The following is a 27,292-nucleotide window of genomic DNA, read 5'->3' on the forward strand; positions in this document are numbered from 1 at the left end:
ATGGGAAACTGTTATCAGTGCCACTCGTTTACTTTTTGTTTTTTTAGGAATTACTTATTATTTAAGAGAAAGAGAGAGAGGGCAGGGGAGGGGCAGAGGGCGAGGGAGATGCGACTCCTTGCTGAGTGAGGAGACCCATGTAGGACTCTATCTCAGGGCCTGGGATCATGACCCACGCTAAAACCAAGAGTCAGACACTCAACGGACTGAGTACTCCAGGAACCCCTATTTACTTTTTAATTATATATTACCTACAAAAAGAGAGAAAGACTTTAATCATCCAAATTTGAGCTCATTTGGAACTGGAATCAGACTCCATGCTTGATGGCTTACTGGTATTGCTTGGTGAGATTATTCAGCAAACATGGGGAATATTATAGGGTCCACGGAAAAGCTTTGAGCCCTATTTCAATAATTCTCAAATTATAGTTTGAAGACCATCTTCATCAAAACCAAGTGGAGTATTTGTTAAAAAAAAAAAAATGCAGATTTCCTCATTCCCACCTCTTTGAAGACCACCTTCATCAAAACCAAGTGGAGTGTTTGTTAAAAAAAAAAAAAAAAAATGCAGATTCCCTCATTCCTCACCTCAAATGTGTCCTGATGATTCTTCACTCTTTAAAATTTGAAAGCCACTCCATTAATATAATTGGTGATGTAGAAAGGTAGCTGTTTTTTTTTTTTTTTCTGACAAGCAGCATTGAGTGTTAAGATACAAAATTCAACAGAGTAAATTTGAGGATTTAATAGGTTTTGTTAAACAATTCATGAATCGGGAAACATCCCATGTAGCAAGTAGAGGGTTGCTCCATGGAGTTGTACAAAATGAATGGTTTTTATAGGAAGGAGGATGGGGCAAGAAAGTTATAAGGAAAAGAAAGGATTGTTTCAGGCAAGATCATTTTCCATTTGGGGGATGTCCTTTCCACTGTGGGTAGGACAGGGATCATGTTACAAACTCATTTACACCCATCAGAAAATTCATGACTGACAGCTTAAGGTTTACATTCTTAGAGGAGGTTGAAACTTTAATTAGTTTAGATACTAAGCCCCGGTTTGGTAACTTGTCGTGGTCCAAGTAATGGCATTTTGGGCCTGTGGTTTTCTTTTTCTTTTTCTTTTTTATTTTTTTTAAAGATTTTATTTATTTATTTGACAGACAGAGATCACAAGTAGGCAGAGAGGCAGGCAGAGAGAGAGAGAGAGAGGAGAGGGAAGCAGGCTTCCTGCGGAGCAGGGAGCCCGATGCGGGGCTCGATCCCAGGACCCTGAGATCATGACCCGAGCCGAAGGCAGCAGCCCAAACCACTGAGCCACCCAGGCGCCCCTGTGGTTTTCTTTTTAACAAAAGAACAGCTCTGAAATGGATTAAGGTTTATTGCAAAATGGTCTGCAAGTAATCATGTATCTGTGAGGAGAGTTAAGGAATTTTTAACTAGGTCAAGGTAATAAAAGAACTGAATTTTTATTGAGCTTCCATCTGACAGTACTCTGTTAGATGCTTTGAAGCATTATCTCTTTTAATCTTTACAACAACTAGGTAAAGACTGTATTGATTTTTGCAAATGGAGTTTGAAGAACTTAAGGAACTTGCCCAGAGTCACCCAGCTAATCAGATTTAGAGCCAAGATTCAAACCTATATCATTTGATTCCAAAGTCAAGCTCTTCCTAATATACATATTAAAACTTGGTAACAATTAAAATTAACTAGCATTATGTCTGAAATGATCTTTTTTTACAATGTTGGGATAAACTAAAATTTGTATATGAATAATACGTGAAGACCAATGAAGAGCTTATTAGCAGTATGTTTTTGTTGCTTTTTAAATACAATTTATGATTTTTTTTTGTTAAACTCATGAAAGCACATAAATTTACAATTTTATTAAATCCTTCTCTTTTACTTGGAAACTGCATTTTCCATACAGCTTTCTGAACTACAAATTGGTTCTGTCACATTGCCATGTGATGTGTCTTATAAAAGTCAAGGCATCCATGACATCTCAGAATAACAGAAAAGGAGGTTTTTTACCTTAATGAACAATGAGGAAGACAATGTACTGATAAGAAGGAAATCCAGAAAGAAGGCTCAAAGGGAGGAGACTGATTGTGACCAAAGATAAAGGCCTTTAGACATGGTCCTCAGTCTTACAGTTAAATTTTAAGTCAGCAAAAGTTATCAACATTTGTGGTATAAAATCAATGAACAGTCACATGCAAGTAAATCCAAAATGGAAACCCTAGAAAGTAGAACCATCCTGCTCTATGTAATGTACTAATTGACAGGTAAGGTGGGTTCTGAAGGGCAGCAAAGGGAAGTGATGACAGGAAAATTAGAGGCATTTCAACCAAACCAGCATTAATACCAAGAGTTCAACATTTTCTAGATGTTCCTCTTGCTCTGCACCCTGATGGCCATTGGAATGCTGTGTGTACGTCGCAGTTATCCCATGATTCCTAATAAAAAGGCTGATGACTTCTTTTAGCTTAGTCAAGATACCAGAACTCTCTAGCCATGAGATATTGATCTTCAGGACATGCTGCTCTGTGCTCGATGAAGAAATTAAGAAGTAAGATACTAGAGGCCAGGTCAGAGGTTTTATTTTTCTAACCAAACTGGGAAGATCCAAGTTGGGTCAATTTGGGCAACTCAGGCTTAGAAAGTGCCACTGAGTTAGTGGGAAGCTAAGATTTTGGTGCTGATTTTAAATTTCATTTATCTTTCCTTTTTAATTTTTTGTGTCTTGGCTTGAGAATGTCCATTCCTCATGACCTATACAAAGTCAAGTATGAGCTTTAAATTGGGAGAAACTGGCCCACACCTCCTCATTTTCTTTTTCATGACCTTATTCATAGGAATGCAGTGGTGAAGGAGAGAGTACATGAGGTAGAATAGGTTCTGGATACTTCCAGTGCATTTTAGTAATTGTAGGGCCTCGTCTCTTCTGTAAAGTGGAGACACTTCTTCTTACCTTATCTGGCTACTGTAAAGATCAAAGGAGCTAATATACCTATACCACTTCCTATTTGTCAAAATTAAACTTTATAAAAGTTATCAACATGGATTTCATACAAATACAAAGAAAGGCTGGTGCCAAAAATAAACTTACTTTGGGGTGTCTGGGTGGCTCAGTTAGTTGTGTCCAATTCTTGATTTCAGCTCAGGTCATGGTCTCTGGTTCCTGGGATAGAGCCCTGCATCAGGCTCCCTACTCCCCACAGACTTTGGAACTTAAAGTGATGTCACTTAGATGATTTGGACTTTTACAAGAGCACTGAATTGGGACCTCTAGAACTCTTTTTGTAGGTCCAGAGTAGACCTCATGAAAGCAGGGTGGTCCAGATGTAGAAGACTTAAGTAAGAATAAATGAATGGTGATGAGAAAGTTGTGTGATTATCTATCTGGGTTTGAGTATTGCTAATATGGTTTTAAATGTTCTATTAAGGGAGTGAAGATGTCCTTTCTTTACCTGCAAACCTCAACATATTAACCTACACATGACACGTACCTTACATGGTATTTTCTTCTCCCTGACGACTCAGATTTCAGTAACAGCTTACTAAATTTTATGGCAGTGTGGTCATTTGCATAAGACAACAAATATCTGTCTTCTGTTTTACCAGGATAGAGTTTGACAAATTGGTTGTATAAATGAGGTCATACCAGGATTGTTATATCTGAGAATAAATCTCATTTAATCAGATATAACAAACCCACCATTAAGGAACATATGTTCTCTTATCTGTAGACCCAAGAGCCAGAAACTGCTTTAGGAAACTGGTCTGTTATTGCTTCTGTGATTTATGGAATCTCACACTTATAGGTGGTAAGGAAGGTCATTGTCTGACAGGTCAGGAAATCTATCAGTTTTTGGGTACTTCAAAGAAAAATTCACCAAAATATACATAGGCATTATAGGAATGCTGTGCAGATGAATTTCTTGGATTTAGTTTCTTACCCTTGTGTGGTAGGGAGAATAGTACCCTCCCAGCCCCCAAATCTCCATGTTCTAATCCTAGCTTAAAATATGCAAAAGGAACTTTGTAGATATAATCAAATTAAGGATCATAAATTGGGGAGATTATACTGAATTATCTGGGGGCCTGATGTGTTTGCAAGAATCTTTATAAGAGGACCCCAGGGGAAGTCTGTTATCACAGAACCACTATGTGCACTATGCAACCCTATAGAGCCACATATAGCCTTTGAACATCTTTTTCAATGTGGCAAAAAGAAGCATATTCAATACCATGACCCAAAAGACAATTTCTCTGTAACATATAAAAATAATAAGATATATAGAGATATACATCTATATATGTACACACACATATATAGTGACCAGTACATCAGTATTACCTCTTACTGAGAAGACATTTAGATACTCAAAGATTATCCATTAACTTAATTTATCATTAGCTCGAGGTCTTAAACTCAGTAATGAACTTGGAAATTATGTTTAAACAGATACATCACAAAGCACAATTACTGTTGAAACAAAAATTTTGTCAGAATTCTAATTCAATGTGATTCCATACATAATTTTATATCTCCTTCATTTTAAACATTATGTAGCAATTCTAGCAATTCAGTAAACCAGTATAAGAAGTTTAAGAATTTCATGGGGTGCCTGGGGTGACTCAGTTGGTTGTGTCTGCCTTCAGCTCAGGTCATAATCCCCAGGGTCCTGGAATGGAGCCCCAAGTCTAGCTCCGTGCTCAACAGAGAGTCTGCTTCTCCCTCTGCCCCTCTCCATCACTCTCTCTCAAATAAGTAAATAAAATATTTTTTTAAAAGAAATTGAAGAAATTTGACTACTTACCCTCTTCATCAAGAAACAAAAAACAGATTGGTAAAAAAAAAGAAGACTGAAACTGTAACTCAATATGGGTAAAATTAAGGGAAAGACATGTATAAATTGTTTCAGTTAATTTTTTAAAAAATCCTTAAATGTGGTCAAAGATGCACTTGGGTTTTTACATAAAAAATGTTTCTGAGCTAGAAATTTTTGAAAGTTTTTTTTTTTAAGGGTAGCACATAAGATATAATAAAACTTTCTCTATATAATAGGAATCCTGGGTATGTTAATGTAAGTAATCAAAGATACAGTCTCTGAAGGTTGCAGCCTTAATTCCACATTCTTAGCCATGAGTTGAAAGTAAACATAGAATACAACAAATCTTGGACATGGAATTCAAGGAGTATTTCTCCTTTCCAGCGAACCTGAGATGTATTCTTGCTCAGACAAAAGAAAAAGGCTAACAGACCAGATTTTCAATCATTTGTCACACTACTGACAGAGAATTAGATTACTTTCTTTACATGACAGACCACCATGTACTCAGAACAAAATGCCAGATTCCAATCCAGTGTTGCAACCCAATAGAGAATGACTTAGTGGCCACGTGCAAATCAGATTCCCCATGTACACAGCGTGTTCTTCTGCCTGTGTTCTTGAGACTAGACTAACATGCAGATAACCACTAGTCCCTAGACTTGGTCATGGCAAAAACTAAGATTTTTTTTTTCAAAATCAAGATCTTCTGAGACACAAAATGTCCCCTTAACTATGCAGCAGAGATGGCCCAGTGGTCAGAGACCAGACACAGATACACTGGTCCCTACACCCAATATAAAAATAGAAAGAGCCCAAATTATGAGTTAGGCAAGGTACTTACAGACTGAGATACTTGGGCAAAAATCAGTATCAAAATATAGAGTGAAAAGAAAAGAACAAGAGAAATAAAGAATCAGCAAAGGTAAAATCCATTACTGTTTGGGATCTGCTCCAGGACTAGGATAAAGAGGACAAAATGACCCAAAAGTTTGCCTTTGGCAGGTAAGTTTATTTCATCATCTTGGTAGAACCATCTCTAAAACAAAGTATAACTTTAAAATAGTTACAAATGTGACTAACACAAATATAAAGTGAGCCATGGTTGAAGACACATTTAACTTTGAGGGAATGAAGCTCATTCTGGGGAGATACAGAGGAAAAGTAATTGTGGAGGCTACCTGGAAAATCAAAACTGGTTAACATGCCAGGGCAATAAAATTATAATTTGAGGGTTATATTTTCTATTAGACAGAGATCGCTTACATCATAGATTTACATTTAACAAAGTCTGGGAATTAAGATATATTTCCCTAAAGAATTAAGTCATCTTTGGATGAGCCTCTTAGACAAGGGCCACAATGACAAAGGGCATGCAGTCTTTGATTTTTTTTTCCTTTATTTTCAAATTTTGGTAAGTTTCAATAACACATAGGATAGTCATGGAAAAATTTCTTTCTCTCATCTTAATCTAATTCAAAAGGAAGCTAACCTTTGGGTTTGCCATGACCGTTCTATTTACAATATCCTTACAAAAAAGCAAAATTCCTTAATACATCAATGAAAATGCTAGAAACCACTGTCCTTACAAGATTATATCTACTAGAGAAGCACATTTTCTCCTGCTCTCAAAAAGGAAGATTCTTTCAATAAGAAAGAATTTATTCCCCATGGTAAATAGGGATGGCTATGTCAGGGAATATTCTAAGAAAGGAGGCTTTTTGTGCTTTTATATATTTAAGTCCCCTTTAGGAAAAAAAATGAATAAAAGCAATCATTTTTACAAAATGAAGTTAAAAGCTAACTATTACAAGAGCCTAGAGTTAGGTACTAGCCACTTACTTCCTCAAAACTAAAATATATATAATTCATTTGGATAGTAAAGATTATCTTGAGAAAGAGCATACAAGTAAGACATTAATGAAAACTTCTCTTTTTCTTCTTTCAGCTCTTGATTTCTGTTTCTTGGCCATCAAATAATGTGCCTGATAAGAGAAAAGAAAAAAAGTCACACTATTTGATCTACTTGCTATTAGACAATTATTGTCAAGAGGTCTTATGCAGGGTAGAAATTAAAGCTATTTCCTAAAATAGGGACAATAGATTAAGTATTGTTTTCAGTTAAGTATACTATAATTGTCCCCTGTGCAAATGCTTCTACATAAGGCAAACAAATTGTAATTATGACTAATATAATTATATGTCATTATCTAAATTGTATCTGCTTCAGCCTTGCCCCAGAAAATCGTTTCCTTATGGATCTTATTCCTCATATCCAGGGGTTAGGCATTGCCTATTCACTCTAATCAATAATACATTGATGATTAATAAATGCTAATCAACAATTACTTTGAAAAACTAAACAAAGAACATGGACAGAAGTGCTCGTATAGGGATAGGAGGTAGGAAGACAAGGCAATTGTGTCAGCAAGAGAAGCTTGACTTTGAAGGTCGAAAGATATTTCAGTTCAGTAAAGAACCAGGCAGGGAGTCTTTGTAGATATTTGAGGCAGGGAAGGAAGCATTGTTAAAGCACGAAAAGGAACTTTTTTGCCACTTGGATGAGCAAGGAGGAGAAGCGAGAAGTGGGAATTACACTGCACCAGTGACTGGAACACGAAATTCAAGCTCCAAAGCAACGCAACAGAATCCAAACAAAGGGACACAATAGACACACTTAGTGGAAATGAAATTGGATTTCTGAACTGGATTTTAAGACCCTGCTATGAGCTATATGCTACATCAAGAGATAAATGCTACCAATTTTGCCCATTTTCAGAGAGCTCCCTAAACTCTGGACAATGTATCGAATTGACTCACAGCATGACCCCCAAGAAGGAAAAGTTTTCTGTCTGAAAATCCTGTAGAACTTTAATGAAGAAAACTACCTCTTTCCACACAGATCAGAGGGAGGGCTAAAACTACACATTTTGAGAAGCACGAAGAATGGGCCTGAAACACTGATTTAGTCCAAACCCCTAACACTGCACAGATTTCCACCCAACTGAAGTCTTAGATGAATTGTCTCCCACCCTCAGTTAGATGCTACAACACAAATGCAGCAGTTTATTTAGTGACTCTCATCTACCCCACCAATCTATGAAACCAGCCATTTACTTGCAAAATAAGAAGTGGCCAGACTATAAAAAGTAGGATTGGAATATGGTGGAGAGGAAAAGGAGATTGCAATGCCAGGAAGTGTACCTAAATAAACACAGGAGAGGACACACCTTACTTGGCTCAAATATCGATTTTTTTTGGTCCCAGTGTAGAGAATGTGACTACCTGTATTTCACTAAATGTAACAACAGGTGTTACTGTCAACTGTAAAAATATACCATCTCGTTTTTAAAGCTAGTGCTAGCATTTGGCATTATGACTTCCCTTGGCAATAAATTCTGGAGGCAAATTTCAAGGATCTGAGGTATTTCTTTTGTGTCACCGAACATCTAGTTTGGCCATACAGATGGCTCAGATGAGAGCTAAAGTATTCTTGTGTCCATGTGTCATTTCCTGACATGAATTTAACTTCCAGCATTATCAAGTGATAAAATCTCCTTCCGAAATGATTCCTATTCCATCTGCATGATAGCCAGAAAATATATCTGGGTTAATTGTGTTGGATCCTGATAATTGAGTTGATCCCATTCTCTACTCTGTCTGCAAGAACTTTAATGGCAAGGCTTTCTTCTTGAAACCAGCTACCCTGCTAGGGAAGTATTTCCATTGATAGTTAATGGTGTGCAAGTTGGTGGGACAGGGAGATGGAGGAATTGTGCTGTCCCTATGTTCATATGTTTTATTTTGTTCTGTGAGAACTATTTACCAGCCAATCCTCCACTTGCAATCTTGATCTTTGAGTCATCTTCTTCTAGTTCTGCTAAAATGATCTCCCTAGAGAGCACATCTGCTCAAGATACTCCTAGGCTTAAAACATTCTGACCATTCCCACATGTCTATTGAGCAAAGTCCAAGCAAAAAGCAGCACAATCCATAACACCCTTAAGAACAAGTGCCCCCCTACCTCCTTCCTAGGCTCATTTCTCATCATACCTTGCATTATAGATCCATGGCAGACATACTTATTTCGTGCTTTTTACTCAGCTGTAGAACTTTGCTTGGCCAATTTCTTCTTCTTTCTTTTTCAACCTTTTTTTAAAAGATTATTTATTTATTTATTTGAAAAAGAATGACCACATAAGAGAGAGAGAGAGAAGGAGTAGAAGGAAGGGGCAGAGAGAGAAGCAGATTCAACGCTCAGCAAGCCCAATGCAGGGCTTGATCCTGCAACTCTGGGATCATGACCTGAGCCAAACACAGCCATGTAACTGACTGAGCCAGCTAGGTTCCCTGCTTGGTCAATTTCTCATCCTTTGAGAGCTTGGGCCTTCCTTTTTGTAGGAGTTGTTGCTAAATCTTTCTTTCTGGGCAGTTGGGGTAAGTACTTCTTCCCTACACTTCTTTCTTCAATTACTATGTGCAAATCTCTTCCTCACACCCATAGGGCTTTGTTGAAATACATTAATGTTCTTGTTCCTGCTAAACTGAAAACTACTAGGTGCTATATTCTGAGATAGTTTCTGGCACAGAGACGATGAGAAGCAGCAGTGCCAACAGTGCTAAATCCTTGTCCAAGGGCAGGAGAAGACCAATGTCTCAGCTCAATCAATGAGACAGAGAGAGCCCAATTCCCCTTTCTCTGCCTCTTTGTTCTAGTCAGGCCCTCAGTGTATTAGATAATGACCATTCGCATTGGGGAGATCTGCTTTATTCAGTCTACTGATTCAAATGGAAACACCCTCACAGACATATCCAGAGACCATGTTTAACTAGATAACTAAACATCCCATGACCCAGTCAAGCTGACTCATAAGCTTAACCATCACAACCTCAAATGTAAAGTCAAGATTTCAACTAATCTGTAGGCAGCATGAGTCCACTATGTACTTTATGTGCTGGGAGAAATTGCACAAGTATGAAAATTTCATTTTGGGACAATGAATCTGATGTTGGTTTGTAATATGAAATGCAGAAGAGATCCGAAAAGACACTACATGTGAGTCCTGACATGTGAGATAATAAAAGCCAAACTCCAGAGTTTGTGGAGAATGTGGGAAGGAAAACAAGAGATAGTTGTCAAAATAATCCTTAAGTTTTCAGTGCTTTCAGTGAGTTAAGAATTGTGTGAAGTGCCATTTAAATCTCACAGAAACCTTGCATGGATCAGACACTGAAATCTGAGACAATCCAGATTCAGGTTAAGTCACTTCCATGAAGTCATACTTCAGAGATTCAAACCCAGCTCTGTGATAAACTCATACTTCCTCTGTGTTGCTCTACCTCTTGGCCAAATAGATAAATCAGTCAGCAGGTGCACATGGTATAGACACATTAGATATAGTTCATCTTTCAGGATTTTCTTCACATTTTACAAATGTCCAGTGATTTTGGTAAAGCCAGGAAAGAAAAAAACAGTTAGGACTGAGTTCCCTCTTGTCCTCATTTGTAAGTCAACTTGAATTAGACCAGATTACCAAAAATCACCTAGAGACTGAAGCTCAAGAAACTCTGGGGTCACTCTTTTTGAAATGAAACTACTAAAGATGTCCAGTGTGAGTTCTGTGAAGGGGAGACCGCTGTGACTTTTAGTTCTTAACATGATGTGGATATACATGTGCCAGGCAGAATAATGGCTCCTCTAAATGGTATCCATGTCCTAATCCCTAGAACATGTAAATGTTATTTTTTTTTGCAAAAAAAAAAAAAGGACACTGCATATATAACTCAACTGAGGATTTTTGAGATGGAGTAAGTATCCTGGTTTATCTACATGAGCCCTAAGTGCCATCACATGTATCCTTATAGGAGACAAGTAGACAGATGGCAGAATAGGAGAAGGCAATGGGACCACAGAGGCAGAGACTGGAGAGATACCACCACAGGACAAGGATTGCTTGGCAACCACCAGGAACATGAAGAGTCAAGGAACAGAGTCTCCTGTGAGGGGACATGACCCTTTTACACTTTAATTTTATCCAGTGTTACTGATTTTGGACATCTGCTCCTGGCCTCCAGAAATATGAGAGAACAAATTTCTGTTGTTTTAAGTCACCCTTTGTGATAATTTGCTACAGCAGCTACAGGAAACTAATACATTGGCCAAATGACATTGGAAGGCCTAAATCTGAATACCCTAAAAATTCAATAATGCATCACCGGATTATATCCTTTTCACAGAGAAAAAAAAATGGGGAAGGGGATACTTCCCTTGTCAGTACCTTAAAAGGGATTTGACTTGACCTTGGAAAACAGAATATTATGGCTTCCCAGACTTTGTTTACTTCATGTGTAGAGTATTTTACAGTCATCCCTTCCATACTGCCCATTTAAATTGTCACTATCACAGATTTGACTGATGTTAGATGTTAGAACTGACAAAATAAATGAGTGCTAATAAAACAGGGAAGTGTTCTACTGAAAGCAATGCGATGCTTTCTAACACCACAGTGAAACCAAATAATTGGATACCATGATGAATTCGAGGTATTACAATTTTGATGGTGTTAGGATTATGATAAGTGTGAAACAGTAATGCCATGTTCCTTTTGTCCATAGGCCCGGTGGGATGGTCTGACTGGGCGTATCACCTTCAATAAAACTGATGGCTTGAGGAAGGATTTTGATCTGGACATTATTAGTCTCAAAGAAGAAGGAACTGAAAAGGTAACCTTCTCAATAATAAATTTCAGAATAAAATAAAGAGCACTGTTTAAGCATTTTAATTGTACCCACAAATAGCAGAGCGATAAGATGATTCTTTTAGCATGTTCATTTATGGCTAGTTTTTAGCTCTCTCTCCCTACTCTGCTGATAGATGCTGACATGCTAGTTTCTGAAATTGTATGTTATTAATAGCAATGCTAACATTCATCTAGTGCTTAGTTTATACAGCAGGCATGATTACAGTATTAAATACATATGGCCCTGTGGGTAAGCTGTCATTAGCCCCATCTCTCAAAGGTTTTAGGAAATTGAGTTTAGATGTGGAAAACAAGGAGTTCGTCAGTGATTTATCTATGGAATGGTTTCCAAGTTCTACTCAGCAATGAATTTTAATTGTACTTGAGATTGACAGAAGGACAGACTAAAGTAGGAGAGAAAGGGCTTATTAGAGCCTTGATTTTAGGAAGAAATAGGCCAAAAATCATTTTTATGCTGCATTCTGATCTTAGGATTATTTTAGTTGTAATTCTCAATCTCTCGAAGTTCCAAGTTCCATAGAAGCTCATGCAGAGTAATGCAAATGTGAACTATTTAGTTAAATAATAATAATAATAATGGTCAAAGAACTTGGCTCCTTGGTATATTTTATTACACTAATTTTATTATTCATAATTATGTACTGGAATTAATTTAGAAATAAATTTCTGATTTGAAAATCAAAATTCTGTAATCCAACATTTTTTTTTCACTGTAGTGGACAAGAAGGTACATTTCCTATAGAAGAGTACCTTTGGCAACCAGTTACTTACTTAATTGAAATGTTTGGGTTGATTTTAAAAATGAGATAAGATTTCCATTTATGTTCTGTTTCTTTTGGTTACTAAAACATATTTTTTTAAGGTCCTGGCTATGCCCCATTCCTAAATAGCCTAATTAAAACAAACAAAGATTAATTAGGCTGAATGTAATAGTTGGTGACCACTGGTGTGGAAACGTTTGAGGAAAATTAGTAGTTTGCAGCTCGGAGGGTACACATTATGTGCACAGGTTCCCATTTCGAAAATGCCCTCTCTTCCTGGCTCTGTCTCTCTGCCTCTCTCTGTGTCTCTGTCACTGCCTCTCTCTCTCTCTCTCTCTCTGGCTCTTCCCGGCCCTCTGTCTGTCTGTCTGTCTGTCTCACCCCCCCTCTCTGTCTTTCCATCTCTCTGCCTCTTTCCCTGGGGTCTCTTCACTTGAATTTGCTGGTTTGTTAGTTTAACACGTCTGACAGAGTACGAGGCACCCACCTCGCCTCCATCAGGGCTGTGGACACAAAAGAAAAGAAAAGAATATTTTAAGGGACTGAAAGCTTCTAATGGATGTTTAAAAAAAAAAAAATGTCTGCTTTTCTGTGCATGCCTCTCTCCCCCCTCCACTCTGTTAATGTATAGAAGTGAATGGGGAAGAAAAGCTGTTAAGAAAACATCGCTCTGGCTCGGACGTGTGATGAAAGAGACGGAGCCATCATCGTGCCTTCACAGCTATTTATACACGGCAATATTATGCACACTCCATTGGTGTTTTCCCATCAAAGGCAAAATCAAATTAGATGAAAGTGTTTTCTCAATTTGTTTCTTATCTCTTCATTGTTCGCAATAACTTTTCTTTCTTCAGGTGACTTGGGCTCCATTCCTGGAAGGAATGACTGGGCCTTAAGGCAATGGGGAAGCCAGCCCGTCTCTCTCAGGAACCACGGGAGGAGATGCCCAATCTTTTCATGTCAGCCTCTCATGGGGTCCACAGAGAAAATTGTTTATAAAAAAAAAAGTCCCATGTTTTCACTTCCACTCAAGTTCCTATTGCCTGGATGCCCATAATCAAAGAACATGTCATCAAGTGTAGTGTGCTTTCTTCTTGCTTAGCAACAGTGTGTGCGTGAGTGTGTGGATTGATTCTGCTTATGGAAATAACTTGAACAGGCCTTCTTAAAGAATGATGAAGACCCTTTCACTCTGCAGCAAAGCTGTACATATTAAAATGATCTTTAGATGATTTTTTTTTTTTTTGATGTGGGAAAGGGAAAGTGAACATCGGGCTATGCTACTAAGTAGAAGTAACTTCTGTAGGACCCAAGTACTTAGTTCATTTCTTTACTGTGTTCAGGTTTTATATGCAAGATAAATTAACGTGCAAGATTCCAAACAGTGGGTGGGGAATGTACCACGCTGAGCGCTCACACCCCTTGATACCTTCTGGGTTCCATGCTCCATTTTAATTAAGTGCTATTTTTATTTTTCCCTCTGAAAACCAAGGCTGCTGGCGAAGTGTCTAAACACTTATATAAAGTGTGGAAGAAGGTTTGTACTCGGACAAAAACTGCAGGAGCTCTGGGAGTGGGGTGGGGAATGTCAGAGGAGAAGCCTGCACCTTTCTGGTTTTACCCGATGGGTAGATCTCTAATTGCAGTTTAGAGGCAATCGTCTGTATAGAGAATGGGGTGATTGAGTATGTTGTCTCTCAATAACATGACTCATGAATTGAAAACACGCTTGAGATGGATTAAATATTTCCCCACAGATTATTTTTGTTTCTCCCAGGCAGGATCAGTCCTAGTTAGCACTGAAAGCAGGTTATTGCAACAGAAGCAGACACTTGTCGATTTATATTCCTTTCCAAACCATTAAATATTTTCCCTAAGAGGCATGAAAACAATAGATTTGATCCATCAGACTGTTCAGATAGGCTAAGACTGAGAAGGCTACGATAAGACATCTCCCTCAAAGTCACCACCATAAAACAGGTGCCATTTTCAGAAATTCCCTTCTCTCAGGAGCTATCTTTGTTTTGCGTAGGATCTTTGTCAGTGCATATCGTCTGGCAATTTGTTTCAGAGCCAGTTTCCAGAGGACAAAAACATTAGAGACTCTGGAAGGGAAATGAGATTATCTTGTAAATTCTAACACTCCCTATTTCATAGTTTATTGTACAGTATCATGTTGTCAATGAATGCAACAGATTTATTCTATAGGCAAATGTTAGACATTAAAAACATTTGGATCAAGAAAATGTCCAAGTGATATGCAAACATTGTCTTTAGTTTCTCTCTCTCTCCCTAAACCTAATTGCTAAAATATCTAATGACTGACGGGTGCAACTTGAATGACTTCAGGTTGTTCAACTTGAATGGTTTTGTCAGGTTTGCTTTTATCTTGCAAATTATCATTTAAGCCGTGGAAAGTGTAAACAGTTTCTCCTTGTGGTCCAAAACTTGACTTTCTTTTGGTAGTACTCAGTAGATGAGTTCAAAAATGTCCTTTTAATTTTAAAAAATGTAAGTTTAATATCCATGTTTTAATCTTCAATGAATCAGACTACCAAAGGCATAGAGAAGGCAATCTCGTTTCCTCATTGCTAATAAATAGATGAACCTAACTGGCCCCCAGAAAGAAGCTTATTCCACTAATCCAGCTTGAGACTCCAGGCACTTTATGCAATGTTGAATTAATTCAAACCAAATATCCTAGGGAATGGAATCCAAGCTCTGAAATTACTTGCAGGGGAGGGGAATGTCCTCTATTTGTCACTAAACTGCAATCATCACTTCCCACCCACACTTCCCAGGGATACAACATCATGCCTTTGTACCCCTTCCTTCTTGCTGACCTAACATTGCCCACGTCGTAAGTTGCATATACTGTGGTGTGCTGTTTTGTGTTATGACTGCTCATCAACAATTTACAGTAACCCGAGCACTGGCACGTAAGATCGATTGTCCTTTTCCAACAAGACGCACATTCAAATTCCAAAAGCTCTTTGAATGCTGACCCTATTGAGTACAGAAGAGTCCACCTGCATTTTTTTCCCAAAAGAAGATGTAGCAATCTTTCCATAGTCTGTCACTAAAATATGTGTTCATAAGTCTCATGGTACAAGAAACTGACAAGTCTTTTATTTTCTTTCCTAAATACTTGATATTTCACTCAGCAATTTTGGATTTTGACTTTATCTGGATCACTCTGTAGGTCTCTAAATGGATGCTAGTCACTCTCTGAACACCCTTTTGTCGTGTCACTTTTTAAAAAAAAGTTTACTTAATGTCATTTGGGCACTCATTTTCAGAAGATTCTCTTACTTGTCCTAGATAATAAATGGCTGCTCCCGCATGCCCGTTTACAAAGTGAAAGAAGGCAAGACCAGACAATTTAGCTCTTGAGTGTTCCTCCCCGCAAATAATTGATCCACCCTCTGCTACTCCTCACTGGCAAATTACGGCTCTCTGCTTTTGCTCTATGGTTTGAAAATTGAGGTTCTGCTTCCTGGAGGCACTCCTCCAAGGTCAGAGAACAAGACTGAAATGCTAAATGCCCAGGCATCTGGTTAACTGTATCCCTCCCTCCAATGCACAGGACTCGTGAGATCTTGTTTCTTTTGAAAGAGACATTCATTTGCTGATGTGTCCATTTAATTAACAGGTAAAGTCAGTTGACTACTTATCTTCAAAATACACACATACACATGTACACACACGACTTCTGTTTTGCTGGTTAAACAATTCAAAACAGAAGGCTGTGGTCATTCAAACTACATATGTATACTGTCCACTTCCCAGGAATAACCTCGGAATAACCTTGAGACTCTTCCCATTTAAAGAGACCTCTGTTACACAGATAGTAGGAAAAAATATTCTCCCTTTCTTATTTCACGGAAGGAAGTTCACACTGAATGGGACTCAGGGACTCAGTTGATTGGAAATGCTGCAGCAATGATACCTGAACTCCTCACTCTGGGTCGGGATGGTAAAAGAAATAAAAGCCAGACATTATGCTGTGGGACGCATTTGTGCACCATTTCAAGCTTGTATGTTAAAAGAGAATGATATTGTGAGGCCATTCAATGCTAACATTTTCAAATATTAGTATAGTTCCTTCAAACACACTTGACATCAATAGAAATTAATTAAGAGAACACAATCCATCACTTAACAAATAGGTTACAAACACAGTTATTTTCTCCACTTTTCAATACTTAATTAAGTTAGGTTCCATTCTCCCCAGTGCCTAAGTCGAGTTTTAATTAGAAGTATAGCCACAGCCCAATTTATACACATCATTCATCAAGTTAGTAGTCAATTGCTCACAACGTAAAGTGTAGCTTTGGATGAAAACCAACAGACTCCAGGTGTGTCTAGCTGAGTTATGTTTCCTAAAAACAAAGGTCTTTGCCTCAAAAAAGTGGGAGAGGAAGTACACATTGAGAAGAAAGAGCAGAAAAAGTTGTCCCCCTTTCCTGAGTTTAAAAACCAACTAAAGAAATCTGAAGATTCTTCAGCTCACAGATGTTGTGTGCATTGGCTGTGTTCTATGACAGATATCACCCTTGACAGTGGAAAGACTAAATGGTGCTGTCCTATATCCCAAGCCTGCATCTAGGAACTTCATTACAGACAGACTCAAAATACTTCCAAATGCAAACACTAGCTCCAAGCCCCCGTTAATCTAGACCTGTCTCCCTATCTCCTTGGCCAACTAACTCTTACTAAGCATAGAAAGAAAACAGTGCCATTGAAATAGTTCACACTGATGTGTGGATGTGTGATAGTTCTTGAAACTTCCTCAAAAAATTTACGTGTCTGAAAAGAGTATTTGTCAAGCTAAATGAATTTCCAGCTGCTATATTTAGGCAATAAATCAAAGTAAAGAGGTAGAAAAGGAAAGAAGAGGCATAACATTCCCACTGGTGATATTTTCTTTAATCATCAGAAAAGCCCTCCTTCCTCCACTTTGCTGATGAGGAATTGAGGCACAGCAGGGTTAATGAACTTACCCAAGGTCACACGGCTGGGACATTGCAAAGCTAAGAGCTGGACAAAAGTCTGTCTGTAATGCTTATATTCTGCTCAGACAGGCAATGTCCTCCCATTGGGAGACTATATTCAGGGATGAAACATGGGTCTACCCCAGCCTATCCCAGAGTGTGTCCAAGTGTTAGTGTTCCTCAATTGCCCCTGTACTTCATGGCTCCTCTACTTAATTTGTCTCTAAATTAAAATAAATAAATAAATAATTTCACTCACAATCCAAATTTTTCCCAGCAGGGCAAGCTTGAAGAAGTCACTGGGGCAGCTATTTGAATTCCCTTTATTATCAACATTTGTGTAGCTCTTAACAATTACCAACACTTTTATGTGTACCTTCTTATTTGGTCTTCTCAATACCCAGATGACGTACTTTACAGTTAGAGAACCAGAGCTCAGAAAGGTTACCAGCTTGCCCAAGGTCACGCAGACATTAGCTTTGCCTGCCTTTGAAACACATCTGCATTCTGTCTGTCTCACCAGACTGGCGATAAATGCCTACAGAAAGCTTCAGATAAACAGCTTGGTTCCCTGAGGCTTTTCTCCTAGGTTTCTCCAAAAGCTAAACAAATCAATGTACTTCTTTAGAGCCTACAAACCCAGGAGTGACTTGGCCACTGGAGAAAACTGTGGGTCATTAATTTTTAAAAGAACATTGGGTTTCACTGACTAGTAATCACCATGGGTGGTTCTGTGATAGATCAATGAGCAATAAGAATGAAACCCTTGCTGAAGGAGTTCATAGTGCAGAGCACAGACATAACAAGTAAACAGAAGAGTAATAGGCACCCCTGCCCAGCACTGACTCCTCAATGAAGACAGGGTCAGTCTACTGTTCCTCCACACTTTTTTCTTCCATTTATGTTTTTCCCTTTTAGATGCCCCATCTCTCCATCATCCAGCTAGCTCCTTTCATCTCATTCCTTATAAATTTTATGGACACCAATGGTACCACTTTGGCAATGTGAGGTTTGTATCACTATAAGCTCTGCCAGTGAAGAAAGCTTTGTCTGTTTGTCCATTGCTATGTCCTCCAATGCCCAGAAAACGGCATGGCATAGAGTAGGTGCTCAACACATACATATTGGAAGAAAAATATGATACTAATTTAAGAATTCTTTATTTAAAAAAGAACAGTGAGCTTAATATATTAATAAACAAAAAGACCTCTCCCCACTCTATCCAAAATGGCACTAATTTTTCCTGTTCCCTGTGCACACTCATTCCTTTGTTGTTCATTTTCCCACAGTGAGTGGCTTCAGTGTCTTCTCCCCAGACTCTAAGCTTTTATGTCCATTCCTGGTGTAGAAGGGGCCTCGCTTTAATGTAAATGGGGTCACTGACAGCCAGCAGCCTCTGATGTATTATGTTCTGTGTAGATTGGGATTTGGAATTCCAACAGTGGGCTTAACATGACCGATGGCAATAAAGACAGGTCCAACAATATCACGGATTCACTGGCCAACCGGACACTCATCGTCACCACCATTTTGGTAAGTAGACTGAGTGGAATTCAGGGTCTTCTCCATACTCCTGCCCTAGACTTTGAAGAATTCTTCAGCTATCTTTTTCATGCCAACAACTTTGTCTGCAAATGTCTATTTTTAATTTTTAATTAAGACACTAAAAACTTATGTTTGTATGCACCTATAATTGCACTGAATTAGAAGCTTCCTGCACTGTTCTGCATATCTCCTACCTTCAATCCTTTCTCAACTCTGCCCTGTTCCACTTTCTGGCCCCACTCAGCTAGTCTCCCTTGCTGCCTGGCTGCTGGTTGGTTTTGTCCAAATAGACACTCTGGCAAGAGATCAAGGAAGTAGGGAAAGAGAATTAAGAACATTTTACTCTTGCCACTCCAGTGGTTTTCTCAGAACCTCTGTACTTCATAACCACAGTTTTTATTCTGTCAGTGATCCTGCTTCCAGACCTCTGATGTCTTGGATTCCAGGAGCACTATTTCCTCCTGCCTGCCTTAGCCCTAAGTGCTACAAGCTTCCTTATTATGTTGGTTCCTGGGTGTTTATACCCCACCATTGCTCCCACCTCCATTCCTATTGGCTCCCTTTGCCTTGTTCACACCTCTGTAAATAACCCCTTTACTAAAAAGTTTTTCAAAACCCAAGTGAGGGGACTTTCTGCTACTAATTAGAACCCTGACCATACCCCCATCCTGTCATTGTATATCCACAGGTTGTTCATTTTTTCTCTTTTCCAGCTCTAACCCAAAGAATAAAAGTCAGGAGTGGCCACCTCTAAAATCTTTCAGACATTCCTGCTTTATTTGATTCAGTCTCTAATGATAGACCAATTTATTTATGAAACCGTTAACTTCTGAGAATTGTTCATCCATAATAAAAATAGTTTTGTTTTCCTGGTGACTACTTTCCCAGCAACCAACTCTTGGAAATGTAGAATTTTCTATTTCTAACAGTTTGTTTGAGGATAAGCCTAAATGGGTCTTAAATGTCTGGGGGAAAAATGTATGAGAAGTTAAAGGACATACCAGTAATTTAGTAACTATCATATGTTATAAAATAAAGTTTCATTTAGCCAAATGAAAATAAGGTTAAAGGTGGTAGTAAGGAAATGCTAATTATTCATGGAATAGGGGATTTATTATGTAAGCATATAAGCAAAGAATTACCAAATATAAGATTTGAAGTATTTGAGTTCAAATAAGAAGACAGAACTGATAATATAAGAAGACATAGAAATAGTCTTTGTACAAGATACCCTAAAGAAAACTAATGAAAATACGTAGATAAAAGTGAATAGTGAAACTGAAATGAAATTTAACTGAGAGATGAGGAAATGAGTATATTTAGTAGGTAGGAAGTTTGAAGAGTAAGAGGCCGTAGTTGCTGATTTAAATTTCCTTTTTGTTCATAGACAAAGCTCTCATGTAAAAGCCAGGAAGGAGGGGGAACATGCAAGGAAGTCTGGGTGCAGGGACAGATGAAGGCCAGACACCCAGACATCTGGTCCTTCATTGCTGGACCTCAACTGTGTCCTCTACTGTGTCCCTATCATACTAGTCACTCACAGCCCTGTCCTCAGCAGTGGAGGAAAACAGTCTCATTCACACGCCGAAAAGGGAGAGATACTCATATGGAAAATGTTCTGTATTGGTAGAGGGTATGAGGAAAATGAGTTTAGGGAAGGCAGGAAGGTGAGTGACTAACGTACTTACTCTGAAATCTTAATAATCATTTTCAAATATTTTATACTTTCTGACTGTTGATGGAGGAAATTCTGCCCTTATAACAGGGCTTTCCTATTTGATTTGTTTCATTTAGGAAGAACCCTATGTGATGTACAGGAAATCTGATAAGCCTTTATATGGAAATGACAGATTTGAAGGTTATTGCCTGGACCTGTTAAAGGAATTGTCCAACATCTTGGGTTTCATTTATGACGTCAAACTCGTCCCCGATGGTAAATACGGAGCTCAGAATGACAAAGGAGAGTGGAATGGAATGGTCAAAGAACTTATAGATCATGTAAGCAGAAATGCATCTTTTATATGTGTGTTTTAAGTGTCTTACAAAATGCATAGCAAGAGGTAAAAGAGAAAAAAACGATTGAGTCGGGGTCAGAAGAAATGTCACGGGTTTTTCAGGGGAGTTTTTTTTGGTTTATTTATTTTTTTTTTGAACCCTAATAACGGTTTAAAACAACAAGGAAATGGAGTTTGCTTACGTAGAAGGGCAAGTAAGGACACAAATTGAGGACAAAAATTTATTGGTCCGTTTTTCATGCTGAAGAATAAACCAGAGTGATTCTTAAATTATAATGAATTCTACAGTTTGCAGCTTAAAGTCTCATCTTGTCATCTGATTTTATGACCAAGAGGCTCCTTCCTTGCTTGGCTCACTGCCCTTTTTAAAGATAACCCCCAGCAGCTTTTTCCTCCATTTAGTTCCAGAATGTATTTATATGTCTGTCTGTTTGTATTTCATACCTTCTGGTTTCTTTTTGCTAATAAATGCTATTTCACAAGAACACCTGTGTAAATCAACTGTTTTTATGCTAGAGCTAATCATTACAGAAGCTTCTTGCATGAGAAACATTTGGAATTGAGAAATATAGATCAGGAGGACCCAGGAAAATCCAGACATTTGCTGGGAAGTGAGATGACTAAGACAATGATGTTGAACTTGCTTTTGCAGAAGGCTGATCTGGCAGTGGCTCCTCTTACCATTACCTACGTTCGGGAGAAAGTCATTGACTTCTCCAAACCTTTCATGACCCTCGGCATCAGCATTCTCTACAGGAAGCCCAATGGTACCAATCCGGGAGTCTTCTCCTTCCTCAATCCCCTGTCTCCTGACATTTGGATGTATGTGCTCTTAGCCTGCCTGGGAGTCAGTTGTGTACTCTTTGTAATTGCAAGGTAAGTTGGAGAACTACTGAATTTACAAAAACAGATTTAGGTCAGTCTCATATTATCATGCATGCTCTAGACTAGGTAAACATAGGTTAAGAACTTTAAATGTTATTTTAGTTTTGCCTAGTGCTCTATTCTGTCAAGTTCTTCCTCAAAGGCCATGCTGTGAATGAATATCTTCTGACTTTTTTTAAATAAAGATACTTTTAAAAGACAATAAGAAGATAATTTTTATATTAATTTAATCATCACAGTATTTCAGGCAGCATAAAATGTTTATTTACCTATTTTCCCTGAATTATATTACCACAAAGCAACAGCTCGGCTAATAAATCTAAAATGTTTCAACAGGAAGAGAAAAATGGTGTCCAGATACTTGACCCTTGGAATATTCCATTACACAAAACAGAGGAAAGGTTAGCTAGGAATTATTGTAGCAAATAAGAAACACTGGGTGAAATAAGATTGCATAAGCCTCAGGAACAAAGAAAAATACTTGGAAAATTTGATAAAATTTATTTTTAAAAACTTTAAAGAGTGAAAGAGCATTCTAGAAATAACCATGAAAAAGAAAAATTACTAACAGGTAGAGTCTAGAGGCATGAAATATTTATGCTACCACTGATGATTCAGCTTAGCTTTTATTTTCTGAGATAACTCTATATTTAACCATTCCACTTTACACAATTCTTCAAAGGATCTTTATACCTTTCAGTAGATTATATTTTCTAAATACCTTTGATGCTGAATCTGAAACACAGCTATTTCATCTTTCTTGGCTTAAACATTTGATATCCCTAGATAGACCATGTAAAAAAATAATTGCTTTTGTATGTTCCCCACTTGTTTTCAATCTTTTTCATCTTTCAACAAAACTCAGCAAACTTTTTTCCCTGATCAATTTTTGTTTTCCCTCCAGGAATTTCTATGAGAAATATATCTTTGTGCCAGCTCTCTGTCATTGTCCACTCTCCGGTTTTGATTAATGCTAGGTAACTCTTTCCCTGGTATAATTATAAAGCTAGCTTGGGAAAATAACCCAGACTAGAAAGTCTTAAAGATGCATGAGACACACAGATACAGTCAAACTAAATGAATATGTGTGCTCACATGTGGTTATTTATACATTCAATATGAAATAGAGGTTTCTCCATAATTCATTCCTTATAAAGTGTATCATTACCAGATCCCAGGTAATTTTCCAAATTTTGGCCAAGTATTAGGCTACGTTAAATAATGACCAAAGCTCTCTTTCCCTAAGTTTCCCCACAGAAGATAATATATTAATGTGTATGTGCAGTGATACTGTGTTTTGATACTTTAATGTTCTAAATCAGTAGTTCTCAACTAGGAGATATTTTATCATTCAGGTAACATTTGTCCTTGCTCTAAAAACATTTTTTTTACTGACATAAAGTGGGCAGAGTTCATGGATGTCACTGAACACCCTATAGTATGCAGACAACTCTCAACAAAAAAGAGTAACCTCAAAATGTCAATAGCACCAAGACTGAGAGACCATGCTTTAAAAAATTAAAGAAGATGTTGCTTTGGGTATCAAATTTTAAAAGATAAGTTGCTCACCTCTGGAGGTGCATTTCTTACTACTTCTTAGTAAGTGAAATTAATACTGCCCTAGAATGGCTATATAATAAACGGCCATTTGATGAACATTTGAATGAGGAATGAGAAATTTTGCATTGACTCATTGTTCCATTCTTCTGTTCAGGGGCCCACATTTGTTGGGTGGCATTGGAGACAGCAGAGCAACCAAGCAGCAGAGGGATACGGGTTTCCATCTCCCCCAATCTGCTGCTCTGTCTAAGCAGGGATGCTGATGAGTAGAAAAAACAAGACAATGCTGATGACCAAAAATGTTATTTATCATACTGACTTGATCATAGCCAAAGGGAGACAGAACATGTAAACAGCATTCTGAAGTTCTTTCAAGAATACAGGCTGAAAGTACCCCTTTACACCTGACCCCAGCTGTGCCTTTAAATTGCCTTATTTTTATCATCAGAATATGTCAGAATAATGTGACATTCAGTCATTTTCCCCTCCTCATTTTGACTCTTTCTCTATCAGCAATCAGGGACGCAGAGCCCTATATTTTCTGACTTTATTCTATTAGGAAAGCAGCCCCCCCCCCATCAATATTATCTACTCAATATTCCTACTCACCAACAGCACCATTTATAAACCAGATCTTTGTTTAGCTTATTCTCCTTGTCTCTCATGGCCTTTCTTCTCATCCTGGGTCTTAGAAAGATGGGATTGTTGCAAACACCGTTGTGGTGGAACGTGGGGGAGAAAAAAGCTCCCTGCAGTGCACAGGTGTACCATCATGGGATCCAACTACATTCATCTCTACACTCTTGAATCCATTCCTACTTCCACTGCATAAAATCCTTAAATATATATTGGAGATGATTCCCAAAGACAAAACCCTTGTTGCGTAGATGTGCCAATTTGCTTTTACTTTCCACCACCATAGTTTGAGACAGTGAACTTGGTCACTCTACACCAAGAAGCGAAGAAGTGAGACAGCTTTCTGCTACCACCATTGTGGTTTGTCTTCAGAGTTAGTGAAATAGAAATGAAAAAATGTAATCTCATAATCATTGTTAGCTCTGGGAAGGTTTTTGAATTTGTGTTTTGAAGTATATCCTTTTATATCCTTTTAAAGGGGAAAAAAATAAAGCCCGTCACTGCATTGAGGCTGATGGTCTCACTAGATAGATGTTTAAAAATCATTTGCTAAACTGAATTGAATTCATAAAGTTAGACAAACTAAAGAAAACTATATAAACATTTAAGTTACTATGACTTGTTTAGTTATGATGCTAAAAATGTGCATGTCAGGGTTTTTGTTTTGTGGTTAACATTTTTTTTATTACTTTTTGAAAAACACTTAACCCCAAAGAATTATGTCTATCATGAACACACAATTTAAATAAACCAAATATCCAGATATCACATCTGCTTACATTTTATGATTTATGTTTATCTTGTTAAAAATGAACATTTTAAGTTGTCATTTAGTAAAAAAAAAAAAAAAAAATTTAAGAAAACTTTTGACTGTAATTCTAAAGTTATAATACAAACCCAACAGTTACATCACAGCTCTGTCCTTTAAACGATAAACCATTCTCCCACTCCTTGATGCAGCCCAATATCCATTCCCAGCCATAAAAGAATCCCTTAATTAGAGATTTCCAGTCTCAGGATTGTTTTATATCTCCCATTCAAGTAAAAGCTTGGTATATATAAACATAAACCCAAAATGAACTTTTACATTTCAACATAATGTTACTCTCTTATATGCAAATTTTGACACCAATGCTAAACACATTTGTCCCTTTCTCTGTCATTTTACTAAAGATCAATATCAATTGGGAATAACAGCTTCAGAATATCATTGGGGCAGGTCATCATATACTAATTTTCCCCCAGCTTTCCTGATGCTGACAGTGCTGTCTCACTGGCTATCTTTAAGCAGGCATTAGGCATTTCAAGCTAAAATTTCTACATCCAGGCAACAGGTAGACCTATTTTATCATGAAAACCCAGTGTCTTTCAGCACGGCGTTCTACTGACACTTAATATCCCTCCATTCAATGCAAATCACTCAGAATCCTGGAAAGAAAGAACTTAAAATATCTTTGCAGAGCAGGCAGAATCATACTGCTGTTTAGACAGTTTTCCTTTCTGCCTTAGAAAATTAGATTAATTGTTCACTTAGAACTGCAAAGTATGAAACACTGACACAAGACCAAAAGCAGCATTTCAAAGAGGAAAGTGGTTAGCTTGCTGGTGGTAGCACAGATGAGGAAGAAGTACCTGAATATCAGGGGGGTTAGTGGTTGCCCCATTTTATGGTCTGTTGAGAAAGACTCCTTGTGAGTGCATCAGATTCCTAATTTATTGCAATTAATATTTTAAAATTATTGTACAAGTGACAATGATATTGTTTAAGTAATGGCATCTTTACTGTGCTTACTCTTTCAATTAGTGGGTTCATTAATACTGGTATTCATTTCTTCAGCTCAGCAAACTACTATGGTTAGAAGAGTGTATAAATTCAAAACTTAATTATATTGTTGAAACAGTAATTAAAATGTATTGGCACGGCATTGTCAATTACAGCTATATTCATAAGCTTCACAGGAACCAGCACTGTGTGCCCTGCAGCTGCGGAGGAGGCACAGTCATGAGTTGGATACCATTACTGTGGGGTAAACCATGAGGCTATTATCCCTGTACCCATAAGACTTGATGAGGAGACATTGTACACTTTCCAGAAGGTGTGCAGGGCGGCTAGAGAAGGGTTTTTCTTTGAAAAGAACTGTTTGCCCAGTTCCTTGTGCATGATTCACAGTGTGTCCTGCTTTTCACTATAGATAATGTATTCACCTTAATCCCGGTTCTCCACATTGTGTCAGCAACCTGCTATTGTTTACTGCTGAAACCTTATGGCTAGAGAGCGTTCCGTATGTTCCCATCGGTTTTATGGGGTTTTAACATTACTCTAATGCTCCTGCTTACATTAAAAGAACCCAGTGGCAAATGGCAAAGCTTCCAGGGCTAAGAACTATGGCATTTTAAATCATTTCCAGATCCTTTGCAGAGCATCTGCTTATGTCTCTTTGGGGAAATAAGTGCCCCTTGGCAAGATAGCCCTACAAAATAACCACAGAACAGGCAACTCCTTGGGCTACAGAAGTCAGACAGATGTTTGGAAAACAGAGAAAGAACCAAAAGTCCATCCAGTTCCCCAGATTTTTCTTTTCACCCGTCCCAGAGATATCTGGATTCCCTCTTGTTTACTAATAAGGAAACTGAGGCCAGGGATGTTAAGTGACTTATTCAAGATCAACTTCCTAATTCACTAGAGCTGCTGATCAAGTGACTGTAGCCCATCATTCTATAAATAAAAACAAATCAAAAGGGAATTTTGAGTGTGACATTCCTAGTGAGACATGCTATGGAGTAAACACTGAGAAATCACTTCCCCCATCCCTGGGCCAGGATACTATTAAGTTTAAACTTCCAGCCTTCAGTGTGCCTGGATGGCTCAGTTGATAGAGCATGTGACTCTTGATCTCAGGGTCTTGAGTTCAAGCCCATGCTGGGTGTAGAACCTACTTAAAATATATACATATACTTCATCACTTCCTTTAAAAATTATCATTTTTCTTTGCATATATGAAGTATCCTAAAAACAAATTGAATATACCCCAAATCTAGTCCTTCTTTCTGTTCACTTTTTTTGCCCTTGCAGCTCCTTTGGTGCATTATGCAATCACTAAACCACATCCTTCTTTTGAGCATCTGTCCACAGATGCCCCTTGAAGGCAAGTCACCCCTCTTCTTAGTGTCCCCCAGCAGCTAGCAACATAATGTCTTGACACTATAGTTGGGTAAATCCTTGGGATGAGTGAACCTCTCTTTACAGTCAAACTGGATGTTCAGTAAAATTAAAATGAATAAAAACTCAGAAGAATTC

At 37.9% G+C, this 27,292-nt stretch overlaps 1 protein-coding gene across 6 annotated transcripts in view; it reads left to right on the top strand.

Annotated features, from left to right (window-relative positions):
• Nucleotides 1-27,292, top strand: part of GRIK1 (glutamate ionotropic receptor kainate type subunit 1) — a 382,552-nt gene that overhangs the window by 314,470 nt on the left and 40,790 nt on the right. For 3 of the 6 annotated variants that reach the window (XM_082702776.1, XM_082702772.1, XM_082702771.1), the window contains exons 8-12: nt 11,453-11,560; nt 13,852-13,896; nt 18,773-18,886; nt 20,693-20,896; nt 21,566-21,789. In XM_082702776.1, the coding sequence (XP_082558902.1) occupies nt 11,453-11,560; nt 13,852-13,896; nt 18,773-18,886; nt 20,693-20,896; nt 21,566-21,789 (695 nt within the window). Of the gene's footprint in view, nt 1-11,452; nt 11,561-13,213; nt 13,271-13,851; nt 13,897-18,772; nt 18,887-20,692; nt 20,897-21,565; nt 21,790-27,292 lie in introns of those variants that run through there. The other 3 variants (XM_082702774.1, XM_082702773.1, XM_082702775.1) reach the window with 2 other exon arrangements.

Source organism: Mustela nivalis (assembly GCF_964662115.1).
Source record: "Mustela nivalis genome assembly, chromosome: 1".
Classification (NCBI taxonomy): Eukaryota; Metazoa; Chordata; class Mammalia; order Carnivora; family Mustelidae; genus Mustela; species Mustela nivalis.